The 23,526-nt window shown below is 37.2% G+C and overlaps 1 protein-coding gene across 6 annotated transcripts in view; it reads left to right on the forward strand.

Moving 5' to 3' along the window:
- Positions 1-23,526, forward strand: part of PIK3C2G (phosphatidylinositol-4-phosphate 3-kinase catalytic subunit type 2 gamma) — a 387,383-nt gene that overhangs the window by 318,086 nt on the left and 45,771 nt on the right. For all 6 annotated transcript variants that reach the window (XM_016923019.4, XM_016923023.4, XM_016923022.4 and 3 more), the window contains one exon: positions 15,327-15,402. In XM_016923019.4, coding sequence (XP_016778508.3) covers positions 15,327-15,402 — 76 coding nt within the window. The remainder of the gene's footprint in view (positions 1-15,326; positions 15,403-23,526) is intronic.

A 23,526-nucleotide genomic window follows, 5' to 3' on the forward strand; every position in this document is an offset into this window, starting at 1 on the left:
ATAATTCTTAATTATAAGCAGTCTTACTTTTGCCAAGGGAATGAGATAAAGAGACTGCTTTAAAGGCCAGAATTGGTTAAGTTAGATGGGCAAGAGGTCTCTGGGGATTTGTTCTAAAGATACAAGAGCAGCCCAGGTGGAGGGATGCCTATAAATCTCTGAGATCTCTCTGTCTGTTTCTCTGTCTGTCTCTCTCTCTCTCTCTCCCTCACACATGCACACAACTGATAAAAGAAAATGGACTATCCTAATACCTCTTCTGATGGAGTTGATCAGTTTAGACATCCTCGTTCCGTATCCACCTGGCTTGTCTTTTAGCTTCACTCTTTTCCTCAAAATGGATTTAAGCTTTTTTTCTTTCAGTGTTTGTAGTTCATTTAAGTTCATTCTTGTAGTGCTAACAAGAATTCCTTTCCTTCTTAAAATTTTGCTCTGTTTTGGTGGAATTGTGTTGTGGACTAAATAAGATCTTTATAAAGAATAATAGAAACTGCTGGGCGTGGTGGCTTACGCCTGTAATCCCAGCACTTTGGGAGGCCGAGGTGGGTGGATCACGAGGTCAAGAGATCAAGAACATCCTGGCCAACATGGTGAAACCCTGTGTCTACTAAAAATACAAAAATTAGCCAGGCTTGGTGGCACGCGCACCTGTAGTCCCAGCTACTTGGGAGGCTGAGGCAGGAGAATTGCTTGAACCCACAAGGTGGAGGTTGCAGTGAGCCGAGTTCGCGCCACTGCACTCCAGCCTGGCAATAGAGCGAGACTCTGTCTCAAAAAAAAAAAAAAAAAAAAAGAGAGAGAGTAACAGAAACATGTAATAAAAGTAATAGCAAATGATAGCAGTACCTAAATAAATGTGTACCCATATTTGAGGTTAGCTGAGATATTCAAACAGCTGTTGTTTTTAAAAATTTTAAAGCCATATTCACTGTGAGCTTTAGCTCTTCTCAGTACTGTTGTTCATTACCAGAAGTTCCCTAAAATAAGAAATTGATATTACTTAAGGTTTAAGCAGTGTTATTTTTTTAAAGCAGAAATCAAATGTCAAAATAAATCCAAATGGATAAATCCTATCTTAATCGTGAGCATATGTTTCTTGTTCCCTGCTTGCTAAACCCAGATGTTAATTACTACATTTGTGACGACATTGCTCTTTTCTTATTTGGAGCTAGCTGAGATTATGTTGCACGCAGGATAAATGTCATATGTGTACCATCAGTAAAGCCAAGATTACTTTACACAGTCTACTAAAATGGTGATGACATTTTAAACTAGAATTGTAAAGGATTCTTTAAAAGTTCACTATTCTTCATAGTGTCATTCTTCCATGTAACTCTAATATGAATATAGTGGGTTGAACTACATTAAAGACTGGACATTCTGACACACTGCTTTATAAAAAAAGCAATAAAATAAAATTACTGTTCAACTTTGATTTAAAACTCTTATGGAAATTCATTTTTAAATTCACATTTTTAGAGCACTTCATCGTGTTTGAGAGAGATAGATTTAGCTTATTGCTTTAACTCACTAAAGCTAAATCTTGCAGCCAATTCTAGATGTTGGCTGGCCAGTTAATAAATGGGAATGCTTAATGTGCTATTTTTAGAGAATGAAAAAATTGATCTTGCTGTTATATTCCATTACCTCTGGCCTTTGCAAGTACTTTAACTCTGTAGTCTTTGATAACAAGAATATGTTCAGATGACATAGGAAAAGCACTTAGGTTTTAGGTAACTTCGAATTGATTAACTCTCTGAAAAAATCAATCATATTAAATTGTAAATGACTTTACATAATTGGCAAACAAAGTATCTGAACTTAAACTATAAACTGATGAAGATTTTAATTTAAAATTATTCAATTGGGTTTCAAATTTGTTCTTTATTGATTGCACTGTTAAATTTAAAAGCACATTATTAGACATTGAAAATCCTATATTAGATAAACATATCTACTCTGACAGTGAAAAAAATACATATATATATATACATAAAACCTCATAGAGCATTTCATTTAGCTTAACACATTTAGCTGAGTCACTGATATCAAAGGACAGTAACTTCAGATCCCCTAAGAAAAATCCCAAACGTTTATTTATTTATTCACCAAATATGTAACGCTCTACATAGGAGAAGTGTTCCAAATATCTAACAACTCTTAGTGCACAAGCACTGACCTAGTCAGGATGATTGCCAACCACTAATGTGCCTTTATGGCCTGACAAGCTTGCACTGGCTGAACATTTACTGTGAGGGCAAAAACTTGGGAATGGAGAGTGGGGCAAGAAGGAGTTTGAATCTAAACCCACTACATTTGAGTTGCCCATAAGGCTTCCAGAGATGTCAAGTAGGAAGGTGGATTCATGTATCTCGAGTTTAGGGGGGAAGTTAGGCTGGAAATACTGATAATGCAGTTGTCAGCAAATAATTGATTATCAAAGGCATGAGACAGGATAAGATTACTTAGGGTGAGAGTGTAAATATGAAAAAGAAGCAGTCTGAGGACTAGACTGTGCAGAACCCCAATTTTAAAGCTTGAAGAGATACAGGAGAATCAACAAAGGAGGCTGAGCAGGAGCAACCAGTTGGACACCAGAAGACTGTGGTGCCTGGAATTTCAGAGAAAAGCATATTTCAAAGAAGAAGGGATAATAAGCTGTGTCAAATGCTACTGATGGTCAAAAATTGAGAATTGACCACTGGATTAAGCAAAAATGGATATGATTAGTGAAATGAAGAAAAACAGCTTCAAAGCAGGCTGGACAGGATGGCCAGCTAGAAGCAGCTAGTGTGCACAGCTCTCATGGAGAGAAACAGAAGGGGCAAGGAAATACAGCACCTGCAACTGAAGCATCCGGGCTCACACATTGGGATTCATCAAGAAAACAAGGCAACCCACAGAGAATGGAGAAAAGCAACAACTGCCCACTCAGAAGTGACACAGAAACAGGGGAACCTCCCCAGCCCAGGGAAATGGTAAGTGAGTGAGCAAACCCCAGGAACCACAGTTTTCCCATGGATCTTTGCAACCCTTGGGTCAGGAGATCCCCTCGTGAACCCACTCCACCAGGGCCTTCAGTCTGACAGACTGAGCTACGCAGAATCTCGGCAGAGCGGCCACTAAGACACACGTGAAGCACCAGGAGCTTTAGATACCGGGCTTCCCAGCAAAAGTGGCTGCAACTCTGCCAAAGCGAAAGGTTAGACTCCTATACATACACCTAAGAAAGGGGCTGAATCCAGGGGGCTGAGCAGCAATGGTGTGCAGGCTCTGCTTCCACAGAACCTGGCAGGATGAGACCCACTGGCTGAGAATTTCAGTCAGGCAGCATTACACCTCCCTGAGACAGAGCTCCCAAAGGGAGGGGTGGGCTGCCATCTTTGCTGTTTTGCAGCCTTAGCAGTTACTGCCTTCAGTGCAGCCACCCTAAGAAAAAGCAGTCAGACTGCTTTTCTTTTTTATGTGGGACCCTGACCCCTCTTCTCCTCACTGGGCAAGGACCTCCCAGCTGGTATCACCAGCCACTCTCACCAGTGTTTTCTAATTGGCAGTGGTTCCAAGCCTCTCTGGGATGAAGCTCCCACAGAGAGGGACAGGCTGCCATCTTTGCTCTTTCACAGCTTTAGCTGTTGTTGTTTTCAGGCACTAGAGAGTCTGGGGTGACTTTAGGCTGGAGCAGTCCCATGGCACAGCACAGCAGCTCTGTGGAGAAGCAGCCAGACTGCTTTTTTATATGGATTCTGAATCCTATTTCTCTTCACTGGGCAGAATCTCCTGACTGAGGTCTACAACCACCCCTGTCAGTGTGTTCAGGCCAGCAACAAGTCCATACCTCCGTTGGATAGAGACAGAGCTCCCAGAGAGAGGGGCAAGCCACTATATTTGCTGTTTCAAAGCCTTTGCTGTTGCTACCTTCACTGTAGGTGCTGAAAAATCCAAGGTGACTGGGGACTAGAGCAGACCCCCAGCATACTGCAGCCCTACAGAAAAGTGGCCAGACTGTTTGTTACATGGGTCCCCAGCCCTGTATCTCCTCAATGAGTGGGTCCTCCTGGCCTGAGTCTCCAGCATCCCTGGTTAGGAATATCGAGACAGTAACAGCTCTGCAAATCCCTGAGACAGAGCTCCCAGTGGGAGGGGTGGGTTGCCACCTCTGCTGTTTTACAGCCCTTTTCCTGCTGTCTCCAGGCTCTGGAGAGTCTGTGGAGATCAGGGGCTGGTCCAGACCCCCAGCACAGAGCACCCACCACACAGAAAAGTGGACATACTGTTTGCCACACAGGTCCTGGTCATCACTTCTTACTAGGCAGGGCTTCCCAACCTGGGACTGCAGCACAACTACCCTTCCCCTGCCTAACCACTTTAATCAGAGGCAGCCCACCAGTTAAAGGAACACCCACATTCAAAGATAAGAAAAAACAAATGCAGGCACTCCAGCAACTCAAATGGCCAGTTATGTCCTCCAAATGACTGCACTAGTTCTCCAACAAGGGTTCTTAACTAGGCTGAGTTGGCTGGAATGACAGAAATAGAATTAAGGATATGGATAGGAACAAAGATCATTGATGCTCAGGAGAACAGCAAAACCAAACCCATAAGAATCACAATAAAATAATACAGGAGCTGACAGATAAAATAGACAGTTTTTTAAATAGACAGTTTTTTTGTTTTTTTGTTTTTTTTTTTTTGAGACAGAGTCTCGCTCTGTCGCCCAGGCTGGAGTTCAGTGGCGTGATCTCGGCTCACCGCAAGGTCCACCTCCCAGGTTCACGCCATTCTCCTGCCCCAGCCTCCTGAATAGCTGGGACTACAGGCACCCGCCGCTGTGCCCAGCTAATTTTTTTTTTGTATTTTTGGTAGAGACAGGGTTTCATTGTGGTCTCGATCTCCTGACCTCATGATCCGCCTGCCTTGGCCTTCCAAAGTGCTGGGATTACAGGCATGAGGCACCATGCCTGGCTAAATAGACAGTATTTTTTAAAACCCTAATAGATCTGATAAAGCAGAAAAACATGCTAAAAGTATTTTACGATACAATTACAAATATTAACAGCAGATTAGACCAAGCTGGGGAAAGAATTTTGGAACTTGAAGACTGGCTCTCTGAAATAAGACAGTCAGACAAAAATAAAGAGAAAAAGAATGAAAAGAAATGAACAAAACCTCTGAGACATATGGAATCAAGTAAAGAAGCCAAATCTATGAATTATTGACATCTCTGAAGGAATGGGGAGAAAGCAAACAACTTGGAAATATATTTCTGAATATAATCAATTGAAAACTTCCCCAACATTGCAAGAGAGGAAAACAGTAAAACTCCGTAAATATAGAGGACCCCTGCAAGATTCTACAGAAGATAATCATCCCAAGACACATAACTATCAGATTTTCCAAGATTGAAATGAAAGAAAAAATATTAAAAGGAGCTAGAGAGAAAGGGAAGGTCACCTACAAATGGAACACCATCAGGCTAACAGTGGACCTCTCAGCAGGAAATCTATAAGCCAGAAGAGGCTGGGGGCCTGTATTCAACATACTTAAAGAAAAAAAATCTTCAACCAAGAATTTTATATGAACCAAATTAAGTTTTCTCAGCGAAGGAGAAATAAGATCCTTTTCAAATAAGCAAATGCTGATGGAGTCCGCTACCACCAGACCTGCCTTACAAGAGATCTTGAAAGGAGCACTAAATATAGAAAGGAAGCATTATTATCAGATGATACAGAAACACACTTAAGTACACAGACCAGTGACACTCTAAAGCAAACACACAAACAAGCTGGCATGATAACCAGCTAACAATACGATGACAGGATCAAATCCACATGTAACAAAACTAAACTTGAATGTAAATGGGCTAAATACCACATTTAAAAAGAGTGGTCAACTGGATAGAAAAGCAAGACCCAATGGTATGCTATCTTTAAGAGTCCCATCTCACACACAGTGACACAAATAGACTCAAAATAAAGGGATGGAAGAAAATCTACCAAGCAAATGGAAATCAGAAAAAAAAAAGCAAGAGTTGTAATCCTAATTTCCAACAAAACAGAGTTTAAACCAACAAAGATAAGAAAAGAAAAAAAAAGAGAAGGGCATTACATAATGGTAAAGCATTGACTTCAACAAGAAGACCTAACTATCCTAGACTGTGGTGGGGTGGGGGGAGGAGGGAGGGATAGCATTGGGAGATATACCTAATGCTAGATGACGAGTTAGTGGGTGCAGCGCACCAGCATGGCACATGTATACATATGTAACTAACCTGCACAATGTGCACATGTACCCTAAAACTTAAAGTATAATAAAAAAAAAAAGAAGACCTAACTATCCTAAACATATATGCAGCCAACACAGGAACACCCAGATTCATAAGGCAAGTTCTTAGAGACCTACACAGAGATTAGACTCCCACACAATAATAGTGTGCGACTTCAACACTCCACTGACAGTACTAGACAGATCATTGAGGCAGAAAATTAACAAAGATGTTGAGGACCTGAACTCAACATTGGACCAAATGGATCTAACAGACGTCTTTGGAATTCTCCACCCAAAAACAACAGAACATACATTTTTCTTATTGCCACATGGCACATACTCTAAAATCAATCACACAATTGGACAAATAACAATGCTCAGCAAATTCAAAATAACCAGAATTATACCAAACACTTTCTCAGACCACAGCAAAATAAAAATAGAAATCAAGACTAAAAATATTGCTCAAAACTATGCAATTACATGGAAGTTAAACAACTTACTCCTGAGTGGCTTTGGGGTATACAATGAAATTAAGGCAGAAATCAAGAAGTTCTTTGAAACTAATAAGAACAAAGTTACAACATACCAAAATTTCTGGGACACAGCTAAAGCAGTGTTAAGAGGGACATTTATAGCTCTAAACACCCACATCAAAAAGTTAGAAACATCTCAAATTAACAACCTAACATCACAACTAAAAGAACTAGGGCATCAAGAGCAAACCAACCCCAAAGCTAGCAGAAGAGTAACCAGATAAGAAATGACCAAATAATATGAAATAACCAAAATCAGAGCTTAACTGAAGGAGATCAAGACACAAAAAACCTCAAACAATCAATCAATCTAGGAGTTAATTTTTTGAAAAAATTAGTAAGATAGGCCATTAGCTAGACTAACAAAGAAGAAAAGAGAGAAGATCCAAATAAACACAATTAGAAATGACAAAGGGGACATTACCATTGACCTCACAAAAATACAGACAACCATCAGAGACTTACTTATGAGCACCTCTGTGCACACAAACTAGAAAACCTGAAAGGGATGGATAAATTCCTGGACACCATCCCAAGACTGAACCAGGAAGAAATTAATTCCCTAAACAGGCCAATAATGAGCTCTGAAATTGAATCAGTAATAAATAGCCTAGTAACCAAAAAAAGCCCAGGATCAGAAAGATTCATAGCTGAATTCTACCAGATGTTTAAAGAAGAGCTGTAAAATTATTACTGAAACTGTTCCAAAAAATTGAGAAGAGACGTTTCCCCAGTTCATTCCATGAGGCCAGCATCATCCTGATACCAAAGCCTGGCAGAGACACAACAAATAAAGAAAACTTCAGGCCAATATAACATTGATTCAAAGATTCTCAACTAAATATTTGCAAACCAAATCAGAAGCACATAAAAAAGCTAATTCACCACAATGAAGTAGGCTTCATCCCTGGGATGAAAGGTTGGGTCAACATATGCAAATCAATAAATGTAATTCATCACATAAATAGAACTAAACACAAAAACCACATGACTATCCCAATAGATGCAGAAAAGGCATTTGATAAAATTCAACATCCCTTCATTTAAAAAAATCTCAATAAACTAGATACCAAAGGAACCTATCTCAAAATAATAGATGCCATCTATAACAAACCCACAGCCAACATCATACTGAATGGGCAAAAGCTGGAAGCATTCCCCTTGAAAATCCACACAAGATAAGGATGTCTTCCCTCATCACTCCTATTCAACATGGTATTGGAAGTCCTGGCCAGAGCAATCAGGCAAGAGAAATAAATAAAGGGCATCCAAATAGGAAGATAGGAAGTCAAGCCATCTCTGTTTGCAAATGACATGATACTATATCTCAAAAACCCCATTGTCTCAGCCCAAAAGCTCCTTAAGCTAACAGACAACTTCAGCAAAGTTTTGGGATACAAATCAACATACAGAAAGGAGTAGCATTCCTATACACCAACAAAGTCAAGCCAACAGCCAAATAAAGAATGAAATCCCTTTCATAATTGCCATAAAAAGAATAAAATACCTAGGAACACAACTAACCAGAGAGGTGAATGATCTCTACGATGAGAATTACGAAACACTGCTCAAAGAAATCAAAGATGACACACAAATGGAAAAACATTCCATGCTCATGGAAAGATTAATATAATTAAAATGGCCATACTGCTCAAAACAATTTACAGAGTCGATGCTATTCCTGTCAAGCTACCAATGACATTCTTCACAGAACTGGAAAATACTATTTTAAAATTCATATGAAACCAAAAACCAACAACAACCACCACCACCAAACAAAAAACAAAACAAAACAAAACAAACACCTGAACAGCCAACCCAATCCTAAGCAAAAAACAAAACTGGAGGCATCATGTTACCCAACTTCAGAACTATACTACAGGGAGACAGTAACTAAAACAGCATGGTACTGATTTTTAAAAAAAAAAGACATATATATCAATAGAACAGAATAACGAGCCCAGAAATAAGGCTGCACACTTATAGCCAACCGTTTTTTGACAAACCTGACAAAAGCAATGGGGAAAGCACTCCCTATTCAATACATGCTGCTGAGATAACTGGCTCACCATATGCAGAAGATTGAAACTGGACCCCTCCTTTATGCCATATACAAAACCCACTCAAGATGGTATAAAGACTTACATATAAAACCCAAAACTATAAAAGCCCTAGAAGACAACCTAAACAATACCACTATGAACACAGGAACAGGCAAAGATTTCATGATGAAGACACCAAAATCAATCACACCAAAAGGAAAAATTGAGAAATGGGACCTGATTAAACTTAAGAGCTTCTGCACAGCAAAAGAAATAATTAACAGAGTAAGCAGAAAACCTACTGAATGAGAGAAAATACTTGCAAACTATGCATCTTACAAAGGTCTAATATACACATCTATAAGAAACTTAAATTTACAGGAAAAAAAACAACCCCATTAAAATGTGGACAAAGGACATGAACAGACACTTTTCAAAAGAAGACATACATGTAGCCAAGAAGCATAGGAAAAATTACTCATATCACTGATCATTACAGAAATGCAAATCAAAACCAATGAGGTACCATCTTACACCAGTCAGAAGAGCTATTATTAAAAAGTCAAAAAATAACAGGTGCTGGAGAGGTTATGGAGAAAAAGGAATGCTTATACACTGTTGGTGGGAGTGTAAATTAGTCCAGCCATTGTGGAAAGCAGTATGGTGATTCCTCAAGAAGCTAGAAAGAGAACTACCACTTGACCTAGCAACCCCATTACTGGATATCTACCCAAAGAAATATAAGTCATTCTATCATAGAGACACATACACGTGTAGGCTTATTGCAACACTATTTACAATAGCAAAGAAATGGAATCAACCTAAATGCCCTCAATGGCAGATTGGATAAAGAAAATATGGTACATATACACCTTGAAATGCTATGCAGTCATAAAAAAGAGCAAGATCATGTCCTCTGCAGGAACATGGATGGAGCTGGAGGCCACTATTCTTAGCAAACTAATGCAGGAACAGAAAACCAAATACCAAATGCTCTCATTTATAAGTGGGAGCTAAATTATGAGAACACATGAACACAAAGACAGGAACAACAGATACTGGAGTCTGCTTGAGGGTGGAGGTTAGGAGGAGAGAGAGGATCAGAAAAAATAACTACAGGGAACCCATATAACAAACCTGCACATGTACCTCTGAGCTTAAAAGTTTTTTTAAAAAAGAAAGAAGATTAAAGTTTTAATCAGGAGATCTATTTATGGATCTATTAATAAATTAGATATGATTTTAAAATTTAAAAAAGGAAAAGAAAAACAGTGTGATGGGAATGTTAGAAACAAAAACTTGATTGGAATTGCTTAAGGGAGAATGTAAAGAAAGGAATTTGCGATAGAAAGCAGAAAGCAATCCTTGCAGGAGCTTTGCTCTAAAGATGAAAGAGTGTGCAGAGAAATGTAGGTCAAGATTTTTCTTTATTAAAATAAATTATAGCATCTTTATGAATTCCAGTGACCTAAGACCAGTAGGCAAGTGTGTTAACAAGAGGTAGAGGGCAGTATAGTCAGTAGACATGCTATTCAAATCAGGGCATTTTTATGAAGGAAGAAAAAATAGAGGTTAGAGGAGCAAGTTAATACAAAGAGGATGCCTACCCCACCTTCTTCTGGGACAAGGATTATTAAGAAAATGAGAGGGAACACAGATACCATTTCAGAGACTTAAAGGGGAAGAAGAATGGAGCACTCAGAGAATACAATTTGTTTAGCACATAAGGAATTTTGCCCATGGCATTCTCCAAGGCTAATTGCTGTCTTTTCTTTTTTCCACAATGCTCCATTTTCATCTTTCTTAAAACAAACAGGATTGTAATGCTTTTCTTCTTTACATTGATAAATAGGTCAAACTAGCCTTAAGCTAGAAGAGGAATGTGCTCTAGGTTCCCTATGAAGTTCTCTCTTGTTCTCTCTTGCTCTCTCCTGCCTGTACCCCATCAGCACTCTTCACTTCTATAGTCCGTTTTCAGTGGTTACATAAGTGAGCCTGGACTTGGTAACCACACAGTCCCAGTTTTGTTTGTACTGATTGCAAACAATCATTTATTCTCTCTGGTATCCAACTTTCTCATTTATAGTATACAGTAGTTAAATTCAGAGGTTTTTTTTTTTTCACCTGGGAAACTACAACCACTTGAGGAATTAAGCAGAAAAGAAACATTCTTCATAATGTGAGAATCTTCTAGATATTTCAGGACACTTAGGATAAGTGACGTTGCCCATTAATTTCTAGTTGTATCCTCCAGTCCTTGACACAACCAAAAGTATGGCCACATACTTTCCAAACACCTCATATTCCAGGGTTGATAGATATAATATGGGTTACCCAGGTAAATTTGAATTTTCCATAAACCATAAAGTTTTTAGTAAAAGTATGTCCAAAATATTGTATGAGTACCCTCTGTTTTTATTACTGTAGCTGGTAACCCTACATATGGGGAACCCTCCTGCATACATCATAGACTATGTGAAAATGGCCCCTTAGAGTTGTGCAGTATCCAACCTACACTACTAAATGTGGCAACACTGCTTAGAGGTCAATACCAGTGGAGAACACCGGCATAGGTTATTAATGAGAGCAAATGTAGCACTGATAATTCTATAAATCTTCAGACTATCTATTGGTGCAATGTGCTAAAAAGCTGTGGGATGCATACATATAAGCAAAGTCAAGTCTGAGAAAATTTAAAAGTTGATCATTTTGAGATCCAGTAATATTACTTTTTGTACCTTCTTCATCTCTTTTATTGATTTATCCCTCTCTTGACTCTGGATCTTGTTTGTTTATTCCCAGGAGAGAAAATAACCTTGTTACAATAAGAAGTTAGTATTTAGTCATCCACACCCAGAATTATAAATGAGGACTTGAAGGATATGACAGTGTAAACACAAGGGAATAATTAGCTAGTAGTGACATTTCAGACACCAATTGGAAAGATTTCTTTCCTACTATTGAAGTTTAATAACCATTGGATGGTGAGGTCAAAATGTCACCAAAGAAAAGTAATTAACTAGTTGTCAAAAGGCCAAAGAAGGTCAAATTTCCTTAAACAGATTCTGCAGTCTGAGGTTTGATTTTATGCTTTCAAAATAAAAAATCTTGACTCTGTCATCTCCTTGAATATGAGTCCATTTCTTAAAAGTAGACTTCTATTAAACAAGTTCACAAGAGATCAATTCACAGATGAAAATTGGCAACTGACTAATTTACAATGATACATAGAAGAAAACTGGTGACTAATTTACAATGATGCATAAACTGCTATGCAGATAAGAATATCTGCATTTGAAACTGATGTATTCTACATTTGAAGACAGACATCAGTTTGTTTCTGTTAACTAGTATTTATTGAAAGAAACACTGTTTTATTGAAGAGGAGCATAAGGGAATAAGTCACAATCTCTGTACTTGTATTTTACTAATATTAACAAGAGTGAAGAAAAGAGAACATGACAAACCCTGGACAAATGGGTGGATAAGGGCAGAAAAGAAAGAGAAAGGAAAATATAGGAAGACAAGGAAGTGGGAGACCATGACACATTTGAGAAAGTAAATATAATTCAGCAAAGGTAAGCATTAAGCACCAGATGAGAAAGGGTGAGAGAAGAACATAGGGAAATGAGCAAGATCCCAGTCAAGACCAGTCTTACAAGCTTTGTGCAGCAGTTGGTCTGTTTCTTAAGAGTAATGCAGAATCACTACGGGTTTTAAGCAGTTAATTATTAGATTTTCATTTTGAAAGATCTGTTGAGCAATTGTATAGAGAATGGATTGGATTAAAGGGTAGCAAGATAAGTATAAAGGGCCCAAGATAAGCATTAAGGCTATAACATAGATGAGAATTGTTGATGTTGGAACTAGATGATATTAGTATACCTGGAAGGAGAAGATGAATAGGTGAGCTATTTAGCAGGTACAATTGACAGGATTTAGCAATTAATTTTATGTATGGGGTGAGGAGAACAGAGAGTCCAAGTAGGTACACTCTATTGTGAGCATGGACATAGGAGAAGCAGCAAATTGAGGTGAAGGAAAGGAAAAACTATTTAGTGGTACACTTTTGTGGTTTGATTTGTGCTTAGAAGAGTCAAGTGAACCAGTAAAAAGATATTTTGAGATAGAAGGCTTAGGTTTAGGAGACAAATCTGGAATAAATGTTTAGATTTATGCATCATTATAGATGTCACCAAAGATCATAATATCACCCAGAAAGGATACATTAGAGTAATAAGAGAGATGGGCCTAGAAGTGAGAAACACTTAAACTTAAATCATAAGCAAAAGGAAAAGGAGTCCACAAAAAAGTCTCAGAAGTGATGGCAAGAGAAAGGGAAGACAGTCACTTGGGACAACATGTAATATAAAAGCAAAGACAAGACAGAATTCACTAAAAATGGAATAGCTATATCATGACAAAGGAAATTCCCATTGGTTTTGAAATATATATGTATGTAGTTTTTAAGAGAGGGCTTGTTAGAGAAGATAATTAGAGCATTTTTCAGAGGACATTTAGTGGCAGAAACCTGAATGTAGTTGATCATAAAGTGAGTAGAAATTGAAGAAGTGGAATCAGTGTGAGTGCAGACAATTCTTCCCATAGGTTTGTTTGCATCAGGGAAGAGAAAAATAACACACAATTTGCAAGGGGCATTAATGACAAAATTCGATTTATGTGTGAGTATATTTTGGGTGGTTTGACTCACCTGTTTGTTAGTTTTTAAAATTGACAGAATTGACCATATTTTATGTTGATGAGGAAAAAAGGAAGAAGAGTGAAGTGGCTAAAATATAGATGGGAATCTTCTACAAGGCTCCTGAGGAGGAACTAATAGAATCCAGGACACAGATAAAGGGTTCAGCATTAGATGGTTTGCCAGGGCTGCCATAACAAACTACTATAAATTGGGTGACTTAAACAACAGAATGTTATTGTTTCACAGTTCTGGAAGCTACAAGTCTGAAATAAAGATGTCTGTAGGGTTGGTTCCTTCTGATGGCTATGAGGAAAGAATCTATTCCAGGTCTTTCTCCTTGGCTTGTAGATGGTCATCTTTTTCCTATGTCTCTTCACCTTGTCTTCCTTCTATGAGTGTGTCCACATTTCCTCTTTTTATAAAGACACCAGTCAGTTGGATTAGGGGCCCACTCTACTCAAGTATTACCCCATCCGAACTTAGCTAATTACATCAGCAATGACCTTATTTCCAAATAATATCATGTCCTGGAGTACTGGTTATTAGAACTTTAAGATACGAATTTGGGAGGGGGAAATAATTCAACTATAACAGATGGAAAGACACATTTTTTTTTTCCATTGTAAGAGGATGGAAAGCTGTGTGTCTGTAGATTTTATGGCAGGAAGTTTAGGAATTTCCATCTGCCTTTTATTTTCTTGGAAGTAGAGATAGTCATTAGCAGAGAAGGAGTCAGAGTTGGAAGTTGAAGTCTCCTGGGGAAGAGTAGAAACAGCCATTGGACAGAGTGAGAGAAAAGAACAGGGAGGCTGTCAGGCACCTTTGACAGCTACTATGGCATCAGCCTGTGAAAGGCAGTCCAGGGAAATAACCAATTATTCTTTGGTGCCATTTAGATAATAATGTAAGATCACATGGAAAAGGCTACTTTGGTCATATAGTAGCTTCCAACAAAATGTATGCCAGTTTTACCAAGGAAAAGCTATTCTCAGACTTCCCAGTTAGCTATTCATTTGGAGATCAGGTTAAATGTCAATTTGTGATTATCACTATTTAAAAGAGAAGCATGCATCTCTGTACATAGTAAAATTATTTATAACTGGAATTTTTATTAAAGTAATATAATCTGTTTTCTCCACTTAACTGTGTTCTAAAGAGAGAGAATACCTTATGCATCTTTCTGTCTTGAAATATCTGCTGATTCTCTCTTTAGAACACAATTAAGTGGAGAAAACAGATTATATTACTTTAATAAAAATTCTAGTTATAAATAATTTTACTATGTACAGAGAAGCATGCTTCTCTTTTAAATTCCTCAGTGCTCTGAGTATAATCAGTACTCAGCGAGTATTCCTAGAATTGAATCTTGAGTAGTAGTGGTTACTCACTAACTGAGCCTCTGTGTCCCAGTCACAGTAATTTTTCTCAGAAAGGCCATCCAAGGATACACCTTGTTTTTGAAAACTGAGATGTGAAATGCATGCATATTTGTAAAATTCAAGAATGTGGACATTTATGATGAGGTCCAAGAGCAGAGCACACTTGAACCTCTTGAAGAAATGGAAAGTAATCTGACCTCCAGTCACACAAAAGTTTAGTTTAACTTAATGGTAAGATGATAGCACTGACTTAATTAACTTTTCTAATATACTTTCTCTCTATTTGTAGAATCTATAACAGGTATCTATTTTAAAACGATATATATGGCAATTTTATGTAATAATGAATAGGAGTAACAAATATAAGAAATAAAGAAATATTATGTTTCATTTTGTTTTTCAGAGTGATTGTGTACTTAGCTTTTTCCTCTCTGAGGCTGTGCAACAAACAGTTGAAGAATCATCACTTGTGTACCTAGGTAAGTAAATTTGTCATTATATTATGTACAGTGATTTTCAAAATAATTGGACAAAAAGATATCACAACTAACTTTTTTCAATTTTTCAATTAAAATCTCTTTTTAAGAGTAAGACTTTAATACTCTTTTCTAACCATTTCCATAGCATAAACTTGAATAATCCAGATTTTGAAAAAATAAAACATGAGGTTGTAGAATTCTAGAGATGTGGGGCTTTGATGAAAGGTTGACTCTATTTTGTCACTAGTCTCTCAAGAAAATTGTTTCTCTGTGTTTCAAGAAATTAAATTGCAGACCACTGTCAAATCTTTTTTATTTTGATTATAATATTATTTCTTTGAAAGGTGTTTTGAAATACATTTGCACACATTAAAAATTTAGGATTATTATTGCAAAAACTAAAATGCTTGAGAACTTTTTTTGTATTTCTTACATCATAGAATATTCAAGATTTGTTTCAGCAGTGATGAGTGACAAAAGATTTGATTCTCAATACATTTAGATTATCGGCTACATATTAAATATAATCTATTATCTTAAAACAACAGAACACATATTTCCTAGCACAATATGCAAATTATTACGACAAGCAAGGATTAGCAGGAAGTTATTTCTTCTTGTGCTAATCAAATTATTTTCTTTTTCATGTTTTTGAATTCTTAATTCTTTTGTCACAGAACATTAGCTGGTTGTAAGCAAGAAGCACAATATTTATTTTAAGCACTATTCCTGGCTGTTAGTTGAAAATAGGTGTATGTTGTTAAATGATTACAGGGTGAAATCATTCGAGTGTATTAAAATGTTGGTTAACCTAGGAAAACATTAAGCAAAAAACTCAGATTTCACCATTTTACTACCTCTGCAAGTTAATTAAGAGGGCAGATTCCAGATGCCTGTGTATCTAGGCACATGACTTAGAAAAATAATAGCAATATTTAACTCTAAATCTGGGAGATACTAATACTCTTTGCCTTTACTCACTAACTAAACATGCCTTGGGAGAACAATTGAGGAATTTAAGGAATTTATCTTTTTCAAATGCCAATTCAATCATCTCTCTTCTCTACTTAAACTTTCTCTTTGGCTTCTGATTGCCCTTAGGCAGGGCCAGCTGTATCCACTTGTGACCTGCACAGTCACACAGGGCAGGGTGCTTAAAAAGTTCTTGCACTTGATTTAATACTCTGCTGCCACTGTCTTGAAATTCTTAATAAATTTTGAAAAAGCATCCCCACATTTTTATTTTGCACTGAGCCCCACCAATTACGTAGCTGGTCTTGCCCTTTGGATAAACATCAAAACTCTCATCATGGGATTCCAGCAGAATTTGGGCTTTGCTATACACTCCTAGAATGTTATTTCTTCAAAACACTCATTGCCATGATAATTCTTGCTTGTGTGTTTATCTGTAGACTAGAAATCCATTGGGGATAATCCATGTCCATATGGCTCACCATTGTATCCCTGGGGTCATGCACAGTGTCTGGCCTACTATAGTTGTTCAATAAATAATTACTGAATAAATGATTGATGACAGAACAACTATGAAGGACACCTTGATATTCTCTATCAAGGTAGCATGGCATTTGTAAAATAATTTTTGATTTTGGTTTTTTCTCTCTTGTCCTTATTAAAATCGTGCTATTCCTCCCAAACTGATTACTTCATGTGTAAATGTCCTGGCACAAGAAATTCAAGGTCTCCCAACCGCTAAAATTATCTTAAAGTTATCACTTGGAATAAAAAAACTACAAATTATTACACTAAATATTATGGATACCAGACTCAACAAAGCAGTAACCAAACAAGTTGCTGGATTTTATTTTAAGTGTATATTCTTTAACTCTCTAATGACATGATCCTATATATTCTCCCAAAATTAATATAGCCCACATACCAAATAATACCTCCACAAAAAAATAAAATAAAATTATCTACTCACAACTACTACATATCTTTGACACCCAGAAGATAGTTATTTGTCAAGGTACAGAAATAATAATATAGGTAATGGAGTAGAACAGGATCAAACACAGCAATTGTCAGGGTTAAGAGGATGAGTTAATGAGCATGATTAAGCACCATTAATAATTACAAATGATTGCAAACACAAGCTTTCAATCACTGCCTCGTATCACTACCTCCCATTTGAGATGTTAATTTGAAAGAGAACTTGAGGCCATGCCATCTACATGTCAGGGTCTCACTAGTTAATGGTCTAGCTACTTGCTCTGGCAGAGCCCAGATCAATTATCCATGGGTTGAAGTATGGTACTCAGGTTTTCCATTAAAATGTTAATGATGTGAAAGGCCAAGCAGTGTAAGAATAGAACTATTTAAAAATAAATACTTGTGTTAAGTTGTTTCTGAAACACTCAGTTGAAAGCTTTAACATAGTAGCCATTTTGCTATGTTGTATGACCTCATGTTTTTAATTAGAAAAATATTTTAGACTTTTACTTTGATCTGGGAAGAAAAAGATTAAAAAATGATGAGTTAGAGGGCTTTCTCTAATTACCTCATCTCTAACATCTGAGTGTGAAGGATATAACTAAAATCTAAGAAATCGAGCAATAAAAAAATCTATATCTGTGTTAGGGAAACACCAAAACACCGAGAAAAATCGCAACATAGAATATAATTGGGTGGTAGATGAAATACAGTTAGAAAGATTGTGCACACTAATTTCACCTTTATCTTTATTCACTTACGAAACAAGTATTGTCAAAAGAAATAAAAAGTCTAAGGCTATTAAATAAAGGCAGCTGCTAAAACAAAAGTAACAACTTTCTTAGGTATCACAAATACATGAAACTAAAAGCAAATTACTTAGCAAAAGACTTTCTTTAAAAATCATAAAAATAATAATATAAAGCATTAAAACAGACCTAAGAGAAAACTAATCTATTATATTAATAAGTATAAATGGGCTTAACTCATCTATTAAGGAAGTTCTTTTTCAAATTGGAACAAAAATGCAAATCATAACTCTATGTGAAAACACACCTATATTTTATTGAGGATTTTTGCATCAATCACCACTCCTATTCAACATAGTGTTGGAAGTTCTGGCCAGGGCAATTAGGCAGGAGAAGGAAATAAAGGGTATTCATTTAGGAAAAGAGGAAGTCAAATTGTCCCTGTTTGCAGACGACATGATTGTATATCTAGAAAACCCCATTGTCTCAGCCCAAAATCTCCTTAAGCTGATAAGCAACTTCAGCAAAGTCTCAGGATACAAAATCAATGTACAAAAATCACAAGCATTCTTATACACCAACAACAGACAAACAGAGAGCCAAATCATGAGTGAATTCCCATTCACAATTGCTTCAAAGAGAATAAAATACCTAGGAATCCAACTTACAAGGGATGTGAAGGACCTCTTCAAGGAGAACTACAAACCACTGCTCAAGGAAATAAAAGAGGATACAAACAAATGGAAGAACATTCCATGCTCATGGGTAGGAAGAATCAATATCGTGAAAATGGCCATACTGCCCAAGGTAATTTACAGATTCAATGCCATCCCCATCAAGCTACCAATGACTTTCTTCACAGAATTGGAAAAAAACTACTTTAAAGTTCATATGGAACAAAAAAAGAGCCCGCATTGCCAAGTCAATCCTAAGCCAAAAGAACAAAGCTGGAGGCATCACACTACCTGACTTCAAACTATACTACAAGGCTACAGTAACCAAAACAGCATGGTACTGGTACCAAAACAGAGATATAGATCAATGGAACAGAACAGAGCCCTCAGAAATAACGCCACATATCTACAACTATCTGATCTTTGGCAAACCTGAGAAAAACAAGCAATGGGGAAAGGATTCCCTATTTAAGAAATGGTGCTGGGAAAACTGGCTAGCCATATGTAGAAAGCTGAAACTGGATCCCTTCCTTACACCTTATACAAAAATCAATTCAAGATGGATTAAAGACTTAAACATTAGAACTAAAACCATAAAACCCTAGAAGAAAACCTCGGCATTACCATTCAGGACATAGGCATGGGCAAGGACTTCATGTCTAAAACACCAAAAGCAATGGCAACAAAAGCCAAAATTGACAAATGGGATCTCATTAAACTAAAGAGCTTCTGCACAGCAAAAGAAACTACCATCAGAGTGAGCAGGCAACCTACAAAATGGGAGAAAATTTTCGCAACCTACTCATCTGACAAAGGGCGAATATCCAGAATCTACAAAGAACTCAAACAAATTTACAAGAAAAAAACAAACAACCCCATCAAAAAGTGGCAAAGGACATGAACAGACACTCCTCAAAAGAAGACATTTATGCAGCCAAAAAACACATGAGAAAATGCTCACCATCACTGGCCATCAGAGAAATGCAAATCAAAACCACAGTGAGATACCATCTCACACCAGTTAGAATGGCAATCATTAAAAAGTCAGGAAACAACAGGTGCTGGAGAGGATGTGGAGAAATAGGAACACTTTTACACTGTTGGTGGGACTGTAAACTAGTTCAACCACTGTGGAAGTCAGTGTGGCGATTCCTCAGGGATCTAGAACTAGAAATACCATTTGACCCAGCCATCCCATTACTGGGTATATACCCAAAGGACTACAAATCATGCTGCTGTAAAGACACATGCACACGTATGTTTATTGTGGCATTATTCACAATAGCAAAGACTTGGAACCAACCCAAATGTCCAACAATGATAGACTGGATTAAGAAAATGTGGCACATATACACCATGGAATACTATGCAGCCATAAAAAATGAAGAATTCATGTCCTTTGTAGGGACATGGATGAAATTGGAAATCATCATTCTCAGTAAACTATCGCAAGAACAAAAAACCAAACACCGCATATTCTCACTCATAGGTGGGAATTGAACAATGAGAACACATGGACACAGGAAGGGGAACATCACACTCTGGGGACTGTTGTGGGGTAGGGGGAGGGGGGAGGGATAGCATTGGGAGATATACCTAATGCTAGATGACGAGTTAGTGGGTGCAGCACACCAGCATGGCACATGTATACATATGCAACTAACCTGCACATTGTGTACATGTACCCTAAAACTTAAAGTATAATAATAATAAATAAATAAATAAATAAATAATAAAAATAAAAGAAAACACACCTAAAACAAAGTGATTGTGAAAGGTTGAAAATTAAAATATAGCCATAGGTATATTAGGCAAAGCAAGAAAATTCAATCAGAGGTCACAATCTTGATGAAGAAAAAGAGGAATTTAGACTAAAAAGCATTGAATTAAATAAGAGAATTTTAAAATGAGTAAAGTTCTCAATAAAGATAGGCACAGTTATGACTTCATATCAAATAACATGACAGCAACATATATAAAGAAGAAACTATTGAACACACAAGAAGAAACACATGAAAACACACTAGTAGTAGGATACTCTAATTCACATCTTGATTTATGAAAGACCAAATGGAAAAACCTAAGTAGATTTATAGGAAAATAAAGTAGTCAATAAGTCAAAACTTTATCCTGAAAAAATATATATCTTCTCTTCAAATGCCTATGAAAGTTTATAAAATAGATGATATATTTGACTACAGAAAAGTTCAATAAAGTCCAAAAAGTAAAAATAATGTAGTTGAAATTCTTTAATCATTTAATCACTTTAACAAAGTGAAAATTTAATGGAAATTTTCAGAAAACTAGAAGACACTTATGTTTAGGAATTTAAAAAAAATCTTTTGAACAACTGTTGGATCAAATGGATTACAGAAAAATTTGCAAAATTTCTAAAGACTAGCAATAGTGAAATACTACATCTCACAAACCGTGAAAGACAAAACTATGCTCAGAGGAATATTGGAATAAAAGTTACAAACCAAACCAAACAAACAAAAAAAGGATAAAGATAAAAGTAGATTTCAAATAGTTAGAACAAAGAAAACACTGGAACAAATCAGAAGTAAAAAGTAAACAATAAAATAAATGAGTCACTATCTAACCTAATAAAAAATGGGGAGTAATGCAAGTACGCAAATATTAATACAAAAGGAAATGCAAGAATTAACCATAGAAAGATGAAATTAAAGAATAGTAACAGACTACCTGTTCAACTCCATGAAAATAAATTTGTAAATCTGTCTGAAATTGATAATTTTCTAGGAAAAAAAAATTTACTTGGCCCAGAGAAGATGATTCTAACAAGATTAAGTTTGATCAAATAAATACAATATAATGCTTCAAAATGCAAGCAAAACTTTTACATTTTTCAAAAATACCAAGTTCAGATGATTTCCAGAGGAATTCTACCAAACTCCTTAAAAGCAGACAATTTCATGTTACTTAAACACTTCCAGAGCAGAGAAAAAGAAAGAAAATTTTCCATATGACTTTTATGATGCACATAAAGTATTTACACCAATAGTTTCAAGGATTACAAGGGTGGCAAATAAGAAATCACAGACCAATCTCACTTAAGAATATCAAGGAAAAATTCTAAATAAAATATTAGCCAAAATGATCCATCAGCACACTAAAGGAATATAATTCACCATGACAGAAATGCAAGAACAGTTCAATATTAGTACTATATATAATATATAATACATATTATCATATTGATAGATTTAAGGATAAAAATCACATGGTCACCTCTATAGACCCTGAAAAGGCATTTGATAAAATTGAATGACCTTTCTTAACAAAACAACCAATAAAATAAAAATTAAAAAAAATATCCTGTCATTTGTGGTAACTTGGATGGAACTGGAGGACATTATGTTAAGTGAAATAAGCCAGGAACAGAAAGTTCAACACTATATATTTTCACTCATATGTGGAAACTTAAAAACGCTGATCGCAAATAAGTAAAAAGTAGAACAGAGGATACTAGAGGATGAGAAAGGTGGGGGTAAAGGAGAGATGGAGAGAGATTTTTTTAAAGAATACAAAATTACAGCTAGATAGGTGGAATAAGATCTAGGGTTCTATACTACGTAGGATGTAGGATGACTATAGTTAATCATAATATGTTAATGATGACTCTGTAAATTACTTTGGGCAGTATGGCCATTTTAATGATATTGATACTTCTAGTCTGTGGGCATGGAATTTTTTTTCATTCAAATTACCAATGTCATTTTTCACAGAATTTGAAAAAACTATTCTAAAATTCATGTGGTACAATAACAAAAAAAGTCCAAATAGCAAAGCAAAAAGAACAAAGCCAGAAGCATCACATGACCTGACTTTCAACTATACTGGACATTAGAGAGCCGGGCTTAGGGAAATACAGGGGTAGAGGAAGCAGCAGAAAGGCCCTGTGAGCTCGCTGGGTCCCCAAGCAGCCCATTCCTTCCTGGCACCACAGGGATCCATCAGTGGGGTGGCCAGAGGAGGGGGTAAAACTGCACAGGGAGAAAGAATTCTCTAGCTGAACTTTGTAACTATTTGAATGGGGCTAGAAGCCTCCTGGCCAGAACTCAGGGGAGGGCACGAATCCAGCTTGGAGACTTCACAGGTAGGGGAAGAACTAAAGCCCTTTTCTTTTGCAGCTGGGAGGTGGAAAGCTTTGGGCAACTTTTCAAGCCTGACTCGCCCTCCACCTGGAAACAGACTGTTGCAGGGGGGCACGGTGGGAGTGAGACTGGCCATTCAGTTTGTGTGGGAGCTGGGTGAGGCCTGTTACTGCCAGCTTTCCCCCACTTCCCTGACAACATGCATGACTTAGTTGAGGCAGCCATAATCCTCCTAGGCACATAACTCCAGTGACCTGGGACCTCACGCCCACCCCCCACAGCAGTCGCAACAAGACCAGCCCAAGAAGAGTCTGAGGTCAGACACACCTAGCCCCACCCCCACCTGATGGTCCCTCCCTACCCACCCTGGTAGTGGGCGACAAAGGACATATAATTGTGGGAGTTCTAGGACCCCGCCCACTGCTGGTCCCCCTCCACATTACTACAGCTGATGCTTTCCAGAAAGCTCCACCTCCTGACAGGAGGCCATCAGCACAAGAGCATTAAACCACCAAAGCTAAGGACCCCCACAGAGTCTATTGCACCCTCTGCCACCTCACCAAAACAGATGCTGGTATCCATGGCTGAGAGACCCACAGACAGTTCACATCACAGGACTCTGTGCAGACAGCC

This window comes from Pan troglodytes, chromosome 10, assembly GCF_028858775.2.
Source record: "Pan troglodytes isolate AG18354 chromosome 10, NHGRI_mPanTro3-v2.0_pri, whole genome shotgun sequence".
In the NCBI taxonomy this organism is placed as follows: domain Eukaryota; kingdom Metazoa; phylum Chordata; class Mammalia; order Primates; family Hominidae; genus Pan; species Pan troglodytes.